Below are 14195 nucleotides of genomic sequence, written 5' to 3' on the forward strand. Positions count from 1 at the left end.
GAGTCGCTCAGGTTGCTGCATGTAGTTGTGACTCATTTGTTTTTATTACTTTGTAGTATTCCACTTTATGAATATACCAGAATGGATTCATTCATTTTATTAAGGAATGGTTATTTGGGTTGCTTCCAGTATATTACTATCTTGAATAATGCCCTTACGAACATTCTACTATGTGTTTCCTGGTATACTTGCGCACACATTTCTCTCGAGTATATCCCTAGATATGGAATTGCTGGGTCAAAAGTTATTCATATTGTCCAATTTACTAGATAATGCCAAATTCTTTTCCAAAGTGACTGTACCCACTTACACTCCCCTAAGAGGGTCTAAGAACCTTGGTGATCCACTTCCTCAACAGCTCCTCTTATTTTCAGAATTCTCAATTTTTGCCAATCTGGTAGCTGTGAAATACATACCTTAAGATTTTAATTTGTATCTCTCTGATAACAAATGAAATTAAACCTTTTTTTGTGTGTGTCTACATTTGTTTCCTCTTCTCTAAGGTGCTTGTTTAAGCCTTTTTCTCATATTCTACTACATTATTTTTTAATTGATTTGTAGGAATTCCTTTTGTATTCTGCATAATAATTCTTAATGAGTGTTATGTGTAGCCCAAATCGATTGCAAGTTTATGGCTTGTGTTTTCAAATTCTCTACAGAGTAGCTGGCTGAGCATAAGACCTTAATATTAAAGAAGCTGAATTTACTAATAGTTTCCTTTAAGTTTAAATTTCTTACATTCTTTGTCCATCACCTCAAATAAAAAAGAGGCAATACTTTTATAGGGGGAAAACAACCACATCTCTCTCTCTCTGAAGTGTTTTAAGTGGAAGCTCAGAAAGATGAAACAGATCTATATAATCTCTATAAAGATTTTTTTATAAGCCAAGGATTCCAGTCATTTCAAGGGCATTTAAGGGATGACAAAAATATACCTTTCAGAGTTCATACTATTATATTACTAAAATGACCGCAAGGGATATTCGTAAGTAATCCTTTGAAAGAAACCAAATTCCTGAATATGCATGCAATACATATTTTTTTTCTTCTATAAAATGCAATAATAGCACCCACCTTACAGAGCAGTTGTGGGGATTAAATGTGATTAAGTTTCAAGTAGAAGTTGCATAGCTGGGCTGAGCAGCACAGACCGTTGGCTTGACTTACCAGCAGTTACTTGTCCTTGCATATTGGCCTCTCGCTGAATGTGATCCCAATTTATGTCACAACATGATTTAAAAATTACTCAAGGCACAAACTTTTGAGATTACTCTAAATGACTGAAACTGTAAAAGTTAATTTTGCTAATGGTAAGGAACTACTGAATGTGCAGTAATTTTGGCCAAAAAATAGTTGTTAATTGTCCTCTTTTTCTTAATTGAAATATAGTTAACATGTACCTGAAATATAGTAACACGATGTTACATTAGTTTCAGATGCACAACACAGTGACTCAACAAGTTTATACTTCCACTGTGCTCCCCACAGCGGAGCTGCCGTCTGTTTCCGTACAACGTACAAGGTTTCACAATACTTGTGTACTGTATTCTTCAATACTGTATTCTATACTTGAATATCGGACTGTATTTGCTGTGCTGTATGTACCTTTCATTCTTGAGTCAAACCGTACTCTTAAGTTATGTTATACATGTATATTTATGGAAGAACCTCTGGCCAGATATTAAGTTGAGCATAAGGAAGTCCAGGGAATGTATACTAACCTTTTGCACATGGCATCTTTCGAAGGGTCCTGAAGAAGACGCATATTAAAAAATTTCAAACAAAAAGAAAGATTAATAAAGTATGTAAATCTTGAATATCTACATACAGAACTTCATCTTTCATGCAATTTGACATTTACAAATCTAATGTGATGGGAGCCCCAAGAATTCTATTTCTGGTAACATACTGGTACTTCCTAGTGAAGAACAACTAATGAAAGCATAGAGAAATGGCCTAAACTTTTTTAGATGTAAAAAAAGAAAAAAAGGGAAAAAAAGCTACTGATATAAACTATACTGAAAGGGACTAATTGCAGTCACAATGATATGCCTCATTCAGCTGGGCTTGCCACTGGCAGTAGTTAAGATCACATTTTCTGAACACATATTTAAAAAAAAATACAAACTCTTGTGACAAACAGGTCAACTGTGAAATGCTCTAAAGCATGTCGAGGACTGCTGTGTGGCTTACAGAAATGAACTGGTTTACTCTATGAAATCATAATAATTATGACTATAGACCTTAGGGCTTATTCAACATTGAAATGGGAAGAACAGAATTAGGGGGGAGGGGGAATACCAAAATAACCTTAAAAACAAAATTTTGGCAAAAAGTAAGGAAGTACTGACTGATACATGCTTCAACATGGATGAACCTAGAAAACATTATGCTAAGTGAAAGAAACTGGATACAAAATACAACATATTGGGGCACCTGGGTGGCTCAGTTGGTTAAGCATCTAACTCTTGATCTCAGCTCAGGTCTTGACCTCAGGATTGTGAGTTCAAGCCCCTCACTGGGCTCCACACTCAGCATGGAGCCTACTTAGAAAATAAAATGAATGGGGTGCCCGGGTGGCTCAGTCAGTTAAGTGGTTTGTGGGTTCGAGCCCCGTGTCATGCTCTGCACTGACAGCTCAGAGCCTGGAGCTTGCTTCAGATTCTGTGTCTCCCTCTGCCTCTGCCCCTCTCTCACTCACACTCTGTCTCTCAAAAATAAATAAACATAAAAAAAAATAAATAAGTAAAACAAAAACCACACAACGTATTATATAAATATTACGTAAAAGTATCAATATGAAAGGTTCAGCATAAGCAAATCTAGTGGCGGAAAGTAGGTCTATGGTTTCCTAGGGTGGGGGAAGAGGAGTTAAAGGGAAATGAAAATGACTGATAATGGGTATGGGGTTTCTTTCTGGAGGGATGAACATGTTCCAAAATTATTGTAATTACGGTTGCATAACTGTGAATATACTAGAAATCCAACTTGTTCATCTTAAATAGGTGAATTGGATGGCACATTAATTATATCTCATAAATGTGTTATTAAGTTCAATTTAAGTGGGGTGCCTGGGTGGCTCAGTTGGTTAAGCATCCAACTTCGGCTCAGGTCATGATCTCACCGTTCATGAGTTTGAGCGCCGCATTGGGCTCTGTGCTGTCAGCCTGGATTTTGGATTCTGTGTCTCCCTCTCTCTCGGCCCCTCCCCTGCTCACACTCTGTCTCTGCCTCTCTCTCTCTCTCAAAAAATAAAATAAACATTAAAAACAAAAAGTTCAATTTAAGTAAATATCAAATGAAGTTATTGATTCCATTAATTAGCTGTATATACAAAAGAACTGCTAACTCACTGCCAGAGGACAAGCCCATTTGCATAGGTTACTGCTGCCCAAAACATCCTCTTTGCCAATATGTAGAAGTATGCTAAGATATGAACACAGAATATTAACCGTGTTTAACCACAATTTTCAGTAATCTCCAACAATTTCGAAAAACCCTACATACTGGCCTAGATACTTCAGAGCAGATCGTGAAATGAGTTTTAACTTCATGTATCCAAAACACTGCCATGCAAATGAATACATACCCCAAACCCAAAAGAAATTAGCCTATAGGCAAGTAAAACTTCTAATAAAAAGTGTCAGATAAATCAAGTTAATATACTACTACACTTGAGACCTCGATGATTACTGTTATCTGGGACATTTCTAGTAGAATATCATAAAATCAGGTTAAGTAAAATGTGTTACAAGCCAATCTTTGAGAAAATACAACCGATGTCTTATAGATTTGGAAGGTAGTGGTTTCAGTAGTAATGGTAGAGTGTTATTAATTTATAACATTGCCTTTTAAAAGATTCCACTACAGTAGCCATGAAATAATTGCCTTTTAAAAGATTCCACTACAGTAGCCATGAAATAATTCCCACCCAGGAAATAATTCCATCAGGAAAATGTCCATGGTCTTTTATGCTTTATCCACATATATACCGATGATTTGCAGAACAAAAAATGTATGGTTAGTATAAAAAAACTTTGAGACCATTTCAAAAGCTTATAGGAGAGCATTATGGAGAAATGTACGTGTTATGTTTAATCTGTAATCATAGTAAAAGCCATACGGGTCACATAAATGGATTCTCTAGATTTCAAACCTTTAGGATCTTTTAAAACTAAAAGCCTGGAATGTGTGGTAAGTGGAGTGAGTCTCAAACAGTGCGGGAACCAACTGAGAAAACAAAGAGGCAAAGACCAGACAGAAGGAAGACCATAATATGCTCCTAGTGTAACAGTTTCTAATAAGCAATAAAAAAACTTTAAATATATATATATATATATATATATATATATATATTTTTTTTTTTTTTTTTTTTTTTTTTTTAAACTAAGTACCTCAACTCCTGTTTTAAGATCATTCCACCCCTGGTGGCAAAAAGACCAACTTCTCTACCACTGGAGGAAAGCAAAGAGAAAGAAATGTACCTTCTCTTTGGGATTCTGACAGCCAACTAAATGTCAAACTACAGTGACTCCGCTTTTAATCAACTACAATGAAAGAACTGTTTAAGGCACTGCTCTTAGAAGCCAAGTACCTCAGCCAAGTTCGGAAAGAAGCCAAATAAGTTATTTTTAATTTAACAAAATTAAAAAGAAAAGGTTCTGTTAACACAAAACCTTCCTTCACCCCCACGCCACCATTCTCTCCATGCTGTTTCCCAATTCCCATTTCTACTCCAAAGCTCGGTGCTAAATCTAATGGACGCTTAAATGAGATTCCCATAGTTTATGATGGACTTTAACTTCTCCCTTTGTGTATTCAGACATATCTGGCTGGTTACGTTCTTGCCCACATTTTAATTTACATGCAAGATTCTTAGTCAGGAGAACGGGGACTGCTCAGTCTTTGGCATGGAAAGCTACAATTGCAGTACTCTGATTTTAGTTGTAACAGAGCAGATCGAATCCAGAGTTCTTCTACCAAAAGCCTTACCAAGTAATTAATATGCATGTTTCTGGAATACACTTCCAAACCACTAAATTATTTTCAGTCTACTCTGATTTTAGTTTAAAATTAACAGAAAAGAACTATTTAAATAAACTGGTTCCTAAACGTCAAGGTTCATTAAGGCTTTAATTCCACAAACAAAGTAACTAACTAACTAACTAACTAAACAAGGACTCTGTAGGATAAAAGGGAATATTTCATGATATCTGAGTAGCCTTTTAATAAAGCTACTCATAACTGAAACTGTCTACTGCCTTCAAGTTCAATGCTAAATCAGTTTCCTCACTTACAAAATGAAAGGCTCGGACCAGATCAATTTTAATTCTAAAGCCATATTTAATTGACTTAACACAATTTTCTAACCCAAGGGTATTTTAGCAAAATCTACAATAGCAGAAGAAAAAAAAAAAATCTACACTAGCAGCCTTCTAAAGGTTAGAGAGAAGGAAACACTATTCTCCCATGTCTGGAAAGACTGACAGAGCATGGCCCACATGTAGACTTTTCTTATCTTACACCAGGTATATAAAGATATATTTTTCTAGATACTCTTCCAAGAGACACTGTGCCCTAAGTATGGACTTTTTTTGATATGGTTAAGAGAATGACAAAGAAATGTCATAATTGGCAAACATATGGGAAAGGATTTATTTGGGGGTCAGTGGGCGTGGTTTCACTATGAAAACTGTTTATGAAACATGAGACAATACATGCTTAAGGAATAGTGTACTCTGTCACCAGGACATAAATATTGGAAACAATGCACCAGAATTAGGATTACGATGCATTAAAATACATACATACATGTATATGTATGTATGTATGTATGTATGTATATATGTATGTATATATAGATAGGGCATTTATAAAATGTACCTTCAACCTCAATAGTTCATATTTAGATTTTAAATGGAAGGGAAATCTATTGCAAGGTATATAAGGAGCTTATGTTTTAATTCTTAAATTGGATGCTTGCTATTCCAAGAGGATTCCAAGTTTTAAAATTGGAAAAAGTGGATTTTAAACCACATGACACCTTCGGTAAAGCTAATGAGTATCTGGGTGGTTGAATACAGCTTTTTATTTAGAACACTTTGGTAGCTATGTAGCCAGCAACTTATGAAAAACAATTTTGGAACTTTTGGCCGCAATATGAATTTTACTATTAGTTTCTTAAAACCCAAAAAGTTTGTTGAAATACATGATTTCAACATTTTATAGTCCCTCCTATGGCCACGTGTGGATCTTGAGGACAGCCTTCTCAAAAGCTCCAATGTATTAACAATTACGGTCTTATAAAGTATGTACCATCCCTAGAGGCAGTCCAGTCAAGTAAAAAATATTTCCCCGCATATGGGGGCAAAATTCAAAAATGAAAAACACCCTTCAGACAAATTTCTGTAGAACTGTCTCAAGAACCCACTGTGATAACACATATAGGACATTCATAGAGTAATTTCTACTGGGACCAAAGAAGTGAAAAACTTGTTATACTAGAGGGCTGATTTGAAAATGATGTTACCTTGTCCTCCTAACACCTTCTCTTGCAAAACTACACATTATTTCTAAATAAAGTGTCATGAGGAGAAGGCATTAATCCTTGAGATGCCTCAGCAATGGGAATTTTGCCTTTCAAGAGGGCTTTTGCCATTACATTCTATGCTTTATTTCAAAATATTACGTTACAAAAAACAAATGCTAGATGAAATCAGAACAATGAAACAACCCTACAAAATTATTTGGTAAAGAGTAATCTAAAGGGCATCGGCATAACCATTCCAAACTTTAACAAATTAGGTTGTAGGTATGACAGGAATATTAAACAATTCTTACAAGGAAATTTTTGGTACTATGCAACCAAGTAACTACATTACATAATTACAAACAATGTATTCTTTTTAGATTCTCTTCCATAAAAGAGAAAGTAAACTGAATGCTATATGCATGTAAGAGAAAAATGTTGTGTAACAAAAGTCAGTAGCATCAGGAGTAAAAAAATAGATTTGCCTTTAAATGCGACTTATAGATTGCTTCTAACATAAAAGTTAAACTTCCTAAGTTAAAAAATGAAGTTTAAATAACATGTTAAGCCTTTATAGAGATGATATTATTTGTTTAAAAAAATACATCAAATCCTATTACAGCAAATGCCATCTTACTGAAATTTTTGTCCATGGAATATCGATAAAGAAAAATCAACCACAATAAAATTTTTAAGTAAAAAGAAGGTACAGAGCAAGATTTTTTTTTAAAGGAAGGAATGATTGGTCTATCAACTGATCAATCAATGGACGGATCCGTCCGTCCATCTGTTTATATTTATGAATGCATAGAGTCTCTTTGGAAGAGTAAACAAGAAAATGGTAGCTGACTACCTCTGGGGAAGGGAGCTCGGAGACTGAGAGCTGAAGATGGAAGGGAGTCATTTTATATACGTACATACATAACGTATACATAAAAAGTATACCTTTTTGCACTATTTCAATTTTTCACTATGTACCATCATGTACTACCCATTCAACAATTTAAATGGAAAATGGTCCAGGTATTGAATCTATTCACTTCAATGATATCTGAAGCAGCTGAACTGTTGCCCAGATAACATCTATGGAATAAATCAGTGAAATGGTACCGACTTCTTTCGTCAGGTTCGTGTTCGTGTGTACTGCATCTCCTGAACTGGTGGCACATCAAACAGCTACCCCACCAGTGAACGCATAATCCAAAGGGAGACATGACTGACCACAGATGTGCCTAGGTTTCTTGAAGCGCAGGAGACGGGCAGGCCAAATGGCACAGAAAACTCAACGCACTTCTAAGGTGCGTTTCTATAACCCAAAGCATACCAGAAAAACGTTAACGCAAGTAGAAATAGAAGACTGACGGCTTGCAACATGGGGACTAATCCAGGGAGGAAGAGATTCAAAGAGACAGAAAGGTTTTTAAGTCTGGTTTGTTATCTAAAGACTGAAACAGGTGAGAAAAATATCTGTCCCCAGATTTGTAGTTTCTAAGCTTTTACATTTTAGTATTGTACTATTTCAGGGCCATGGACCTCAGGCATTATCAACCTAACAAGAAAATAATGGTGAGCATCAATTATTTACCTATGTTAAAGCAAAAACAGTATGAAAGGCAGTTTGCAAAAAACTGAGGAAAGGTTCCAGATTTAGATTGTGTAATAGTACATTCTGGGTGGCTTTTTTTTTTTTTTTTTTTTAATTTTGCTGAGGGGGAGGCTGGAGGTGATAGTTTCAGGGAGGGAAGAGATGGGAAACTTTGGGGGGAGAAGAGAAGTGGAAAAATGAAGGAAAGGAAAAGAAAGAGAAAGGAAATGAAACCTTTGTCTCCTAAGGCAGAAGACATCTTTTAATTAGGCTTAAAAAAAAAAAATCACTTCTTTGTAGAGGTTCAGAAACTCTTAACCAAAAGAAAGTATTAATGAAATGAATTTTACATCCTTCTCTTCATGGGGAGTACAGAAAAACTAAGAAAAGAGACATCTACATCTTAGACACAGAAGTGCCTATTTAATTTGTAAGAAATAAATCTGAGGGACCAGGAATGTCTTCCTGGAACTGAAATCAGGTTGGACTATATAGCTCTATAAAAACCTATGTGTGGTCTTGAAATTTTCCCCAAAGGTTTTCCTTGCCCGATCTGCCTGAAGTACAGCAGTGTGAGTGAAAACACTCAATAACCTACTCTCTACTTAATGGACACTGTCCTTTGGGTACAAGAGACATAACGAAAAACAGAGCTTTGAAAATACTGCCTTTAGTCACTCACTGTTTATACGAGGCAGGGGCCAAACTACATTTGGAAACTTCTAAATTATTATAGAATTCAGTGAGCTAAAAGGATTTCTTTTTCTGTATTTCTTACAAAAAAGTCCAAGGCTCAACAGTTTTAATTTAGCTGAGACATCTCTAATTAATTCTTTGGCCTACAAAAGGCAGACAGTGCTTTCTAGAAAAGAGAATTCAAGTTCCCAAACTTTTCAAATGAAAAGATGGGCATATCTTTCAGCAAGAAGTCTGGTGCTTGGCTACCTGGGTTACTTTAAGTGCAAATTCCCAAGTGCCACCTCCAGAGATTATGAATCAGTAGTAGCGGGAGCCCAGAAAATAGACATTTCAGACACATGCCCAGGGATTCGAACACAGATGGCCCACCGGACAGAATTTGAAAAACACTGCTCTCCATTGCTAAGAATGATCCCTAATCACATACTGAACTAGCAAGGAAGAAAAACAGCAACAAGAAGCAATTTGTAGAATTTCAGACATTATAATTCCACAATTTTTTCTGTTGCTTTAATAAAGGGTGCTCTCATGACTGTTGTGTAAAAGTGGGTGATGGCTCCCAGATACATGGTGCATCTCTTATACAAATGGGAATATCCCCTGAATTAAATGTTTACTGTAACTGAGACCAATGTTTTCCAGACGTGTTCAAGATACTCAGCAAGGCTATGCATAGCTCCATCTTCACCTTCATTACAAGGGGAAGACAAACCAACCCCCAGTGCTCACGTAGCATTTAAAAAACCGCTTTCGTCTCCCTTCATAAACAATTCACCAGTTCAGAGTAGCAGAGTATAGCAAGACGGAAGAGTTAATTTCCACAGACACTTTGGATGGCAGAGCAACAGACGGCAGACACTGTCAAGCAGTCTCTCGAGTTGAAAGAATTCCTGTGTCTAGGCCAACTTCAAGTGCCGTATCAAACGTGTTCAGTGATTCCAGGCCAGTGAGGAAAGGGAAGCAAGAAGCTAGCAGAAGGAAAAGGGGAAGGAGCGCTGCCTCCATGATGTTCTAGGTGGCAACTAAACTGCTGTCCCTTTAAGTGGGAGGGCAACAGACGGAAGTCAAGAAATGTGTGACGCAGTCAAGGAAATGAACAGCCCTGCCTATGGGAAGCAAAATGGCTTCCAGATTTTGTTCCTGGTAGGTCCTGCAGCGCACATTAAGGTTTTCAAATATTTAATCTTTTGTTTTTGCTGTATCACGGAGTAAATGAAATGGATGTAGGCCTATTTGAAACTGCATGACACAAGGATTAAATCTGGGTAATAGGGACAGAAAGGCCCATTCTAGTAATTACTCCAGTCTGTAACTCCTTCACAGACTTTCAAGTGAAAATCAACTTTCCAGTTATTTTCCCAGCACAGAATTATTCTCACAGTATTTAATGTAAGAATAAGAAATACTTTTCTACAACTGAACCCATAAACTAATTTCCTTCAAAACCGTACAGAGCATGGCTTTAGAATTTCTTTTTTTTTAAAGCAAGTACAAGCATGAACAAAATGTTTCCTACTGTTCAAGACTCAGCTATTCTTTTTTTCCTGAGATGGCACTGAGTCCAAGCTCCTGAAAAATAGGATTTTTGCTTAGGAAAAAAAGGAACACTTCTCTTGTTAAGATAATTAAAAAAACCCAAAAAACAAAAAACATTCTACCTGAGTAAACAGAAATATAAACACTTGAAACACATGAGAGAAACAGATGATTTCTTCTTACCTTGCTACCACTTTCAGGTTTAAGGTCATTCTGTTAAAAAAGGAAAACAAATAATATTTTAAGACGTATCCAAAGGCATATCTCAATATATTTGTCTCTAACCTTAGAACATGAAGACTACATTCTGGTAGTAGAGAATTCTCTGAGGGACGTCAAGGTCTGTGGAAGGGTATTTGCCCCCACACTCCCAACTATGAACCTACCAGGGTGCCTTGTTCGAATGTTCATAGTTACCACCTTTTGCAAGAAATTGCCAAGAACAATCAAACCATTATTTTAGAAAGAGATGTTATTAATGATATTACAAAAATCAATCAAAAAAACAAAAAATCCAAAACCAGTTCTCTTAACTTTTTAGATACTACATGTGCAGTTTTAAATACAATAAGCTGTATCTTAGCGCAGTAGGCCAAATGATTTGGGGGAATATGTAGCCTGACAGCTGGGTTGATTTTCCATTTTATTAATTCATCCTTCTCCTTGTGTTTTGTGGCTAGTCAGCAGCTTCTTCTCCCAGTTCAGTTAGTTCTTACCGGATGCACATCACCGATATAGTACTGCTTGAGCATTTCTCTGGCATCAGAGGAGTGGCCTACGTCCTCAAAGCTTTCACTTGCATCTGCACCAGCTTGTTCCATTAGGACCTCTTCTCCCCCAGGATGCTACAAGGAAAAGATATTTGCTGAATAGAGTGCCCTCTGAAAAGCAAGCTAATAGAAGTTACTTTCCCCTCTTCCGCTCTTTTCTCTTTTCTTCCCTCAATGGGAGTAAGGGGACAAATTGACATTGAATGCCACCTGATAGGATGCAATGGGAAAAACGAAACATGACTTCTGTGATATTTATACCAAAAGTACCTAAAATTGGTAGAATTGTGAGGAAACCTAGGACAGTAGCAAACTGAGAGTCTACAAAAGGAGTGGCCTGTCTTCACCCAAAATAACAAGGTCACAAAAGCTAAGGAAAGACCAAAGAACAGTTCTGGATTGAAGGAGGCTGGCAAGATAGGACAACGAGGAACAACATGTGCTCCTGGCTGGATTCTTTCTGCCAACATTATCAACACGGCTGCAGAAACTCGAACGGACACTCTGGTCAAAGTACGGAATTCTTTATTCTCCCTCTGTCTCCTCTCCCTTGCTCACACACTCGCTCTCTCAAATAAACAATTTTTAAAAATTAAAATTAAAATTTTTTTACATTTCCAAAATAAATAAATAATAAGTTAAATAAGTGGTACCAAAATAACTGCCTCTGTACCAAGGAAGTACTTCCAAGCTATACAACCCTGGACAAGTTACTAAGATATTGAGATGTCTTTGTTTCCTTGTTTATAAAATGGAGATAATATGAGTAGGTATCTTAATTATTATTGTATCAAATCAGATCAGGATATGAAATACTTTGTACTCAGAGAAAGGTACAGTTTGTATAATACGCTACCATCTGTGACTCTAAAAACCAGATACATACACGTGTACATACACATAAAATCTCTCTGAAAACAGGGGCACCGGTCTGGCTTAGTCTTAGAAAGTGCAACTCTTGATCTCAGGGTGGTGAGCTGGAGCCTGTGGTAGGTGTAGAGACTATTTCAAAACAAAGAAATCTTAGGGTGCCTGGGTGGCTCAGTCAGTTAGGGGTCCGACTTCGGTTCAGGTCATGATCTCGCGGCCCGTGAGTTCGAGCCCCGCGTCGGGCTCTGTGCTGACAGCTCAGAGTCTGGAGCGTGTTTCAGGTTCTGTGTCTCCCTCTCTCTCTGACCCTCCCCCGTTCATGCTCTGTCTCTCTCTGTCTCAAAAATAAATAAAGGTAAAAAAAAAAAAAAATTGAAAAAAAAAAATCTCTCTGAAAACAATGAAAAGAACCTGGGAGCCAGGAGACGAGGTGGAAGGAAGACTTCACTGTACACCTTTTTGAAATTCTTTTACCAAATTAAGTACTATCTGTCAAGAAAATATTTTAAAATTACATTTAACACAGTCCCTGCCTTAAACGTTCAATAAACATTTACTTACAATGAGCAAATTTAGAATTTACATTTATGACATGTCTAAATTTGTATTTTTTAAATATCAAGTAATGTTTTTAAGTAGTTACTTTTTATAACAACCTTTTAAGCAGGAGTATTATCATCCTTATTTTAAACATGAATTCAACTAAGTATAATCTCCCAAAGTCACTTGCCTATGAGCTCCCTGAGGACAAGGATAACTTCTATTTTTGTCTCATAAAAGATCTCCGTCCAGTGAGTGGGTCCCCCATGCCAGTGCATAAGCAAGCTGTTTTAAAGCAAGACTGAGAAAGACACCACTCACCTGTCATTACAACTGAACTCTCTCAGCTGTAGTAAGCCATTAGCTTTGGAATTGTGTCCCAATGTGCCCTATATACCTCAACTGTGTTAAGACGGTCTTTCCCTATGACACATCCCAACTATTATGTTGCCTTTCGGAGCAAAAGGATGACAAAATTTCTTAGCAGCTTGAGATATTTCAGGAAGTGGTTGAATTTACGAATTCCTGCACAGCTTTCTGCACAGCTCTTTCTAGAGCGACAAAGTCTTCACTTTCACCAATCTCTCATCACTTATAAATAAATAAGAAAAAGTGCCACACTTAAATATGTATATATAATACATATCCATTGTTTCTCCTGTATATTCTTTTATTTTCATTTTAATTTTTTAAATGTTTGTTTATTTTTTGAGACAATGCAAGAGACAGAGTGCAAGCAGCGGAGGGGCAGACAGAGGAAGACACCGAATCTGAAGTGGGCTCCAGGCTCTGAGCTGTCGGCCCAGAGCTGGACGCAGGACTCGAACTCACGAACCGTGAGATCATGACCTGAGCTGAAGTCAGATGCTTAACTGACTGAACCACTCAGGCGCCCCTCTCCTGTATATTCGATCATTTTAATCACTACACTACAATTTTTACTGAGTACTTATTTGATACAGTAGGCAGTGATAAAGATAAATTCATCCAGTATATACTGTCTTATAACCTTTCTTTCATGGAGGCAAGGAAGGTTGGAGAGGTAAAAACAAACAAACAAACAAACAAAAAACAACCCTAGGTTTAGTGCCTCTCACTCCAATATGTGGTCTTAATACACATGGTTTAGAACAAGCAAAAGATTTCAAGGAACCTTTGTTACTGTTTTAGAACTCTATAAACTTCAGATAATATTTAAAATCAAATGGCAGGCCAGCTGGAGGCAGTGCACTAGGCCTGGGGTCACAGCACAACCCAGGCAAGTCCTGAGCCAAAGTAACGTGCAGGTTCGGGGTCTGGCCTGCAACCCCAACCAGACTGGCTCTCAATAAAGATGGCAGGAGAGACACCCAGCTGGCTCAGTTGGTAGAGTATGAGACTCTTGATTTCTGAGTTCAAGCCCCATGTTGGGTGTGGAGATTACTTAAAAATAGTATCTTATGGTATCTTAAAAACAAACAAACAAACCAACCAACCAAAAGATGGCGGGCACCACGGCTCTGGATGGCTCTGGGTGGTCCTACCCATGTTCATCATCACCCTCCCTGTGGCCATGATCCACCACTATGTGTCCATCCAGCCCCAAAGTGACAAGAAACTCACCCAGAAGAGTTCGAGCCCTCCATCGGGCTCTGTGCTGACAGCTAGGAGCCTGGGGACTGCTTCA

The 14195-nt window shown here is 37.3% G+C and overlaps 1 protein-coding gene across 1 annotated transcript in view; it reads right to left on the reverse strand.

Moving 5' to 3' along the window:
• LOC106972122 (cytochrome b5 type B) overlaps positions 1-14195 on the reverse strand; it is a 36984-nt gene that overhangs the window by 6028 nt on the left and 16761 nt on the right. Inside the window, exons 2-4 of the mRNA XM_015069043.3 lie at positions 11066-11194; positions 10533-10562; positions 1722-1750 (exon numbers count right to left, since the gene is read on the reverse strand). Coding sequence (XP_014924529.1) covers positions 1722-1750; positions 10533-10562; positions 11066-11194 — 188 coding nt within the window. The remainder of the gene's footprint in view (positions 1-1721; positions 1751-10532; positions 10563-11065; positions 11195-14195) is intronic.

Source organism: Acinonyx jubatus, chromosome E2 (assembly GCF_027475565.1).
Source record: "Acinonyx jubatus isolate Ajub_Pintada_27869175 chromosome E2, VMU_Ajub_asm_v1.0, whole genome shotgun sequence".
NCBI classification, from domain to species: domain Eukaryota; kingdom Metazoa; phylum Chordata; class Mammalia; order Carnivora; family Felidae; genus Acinonyx; species Acinonyx jubatus.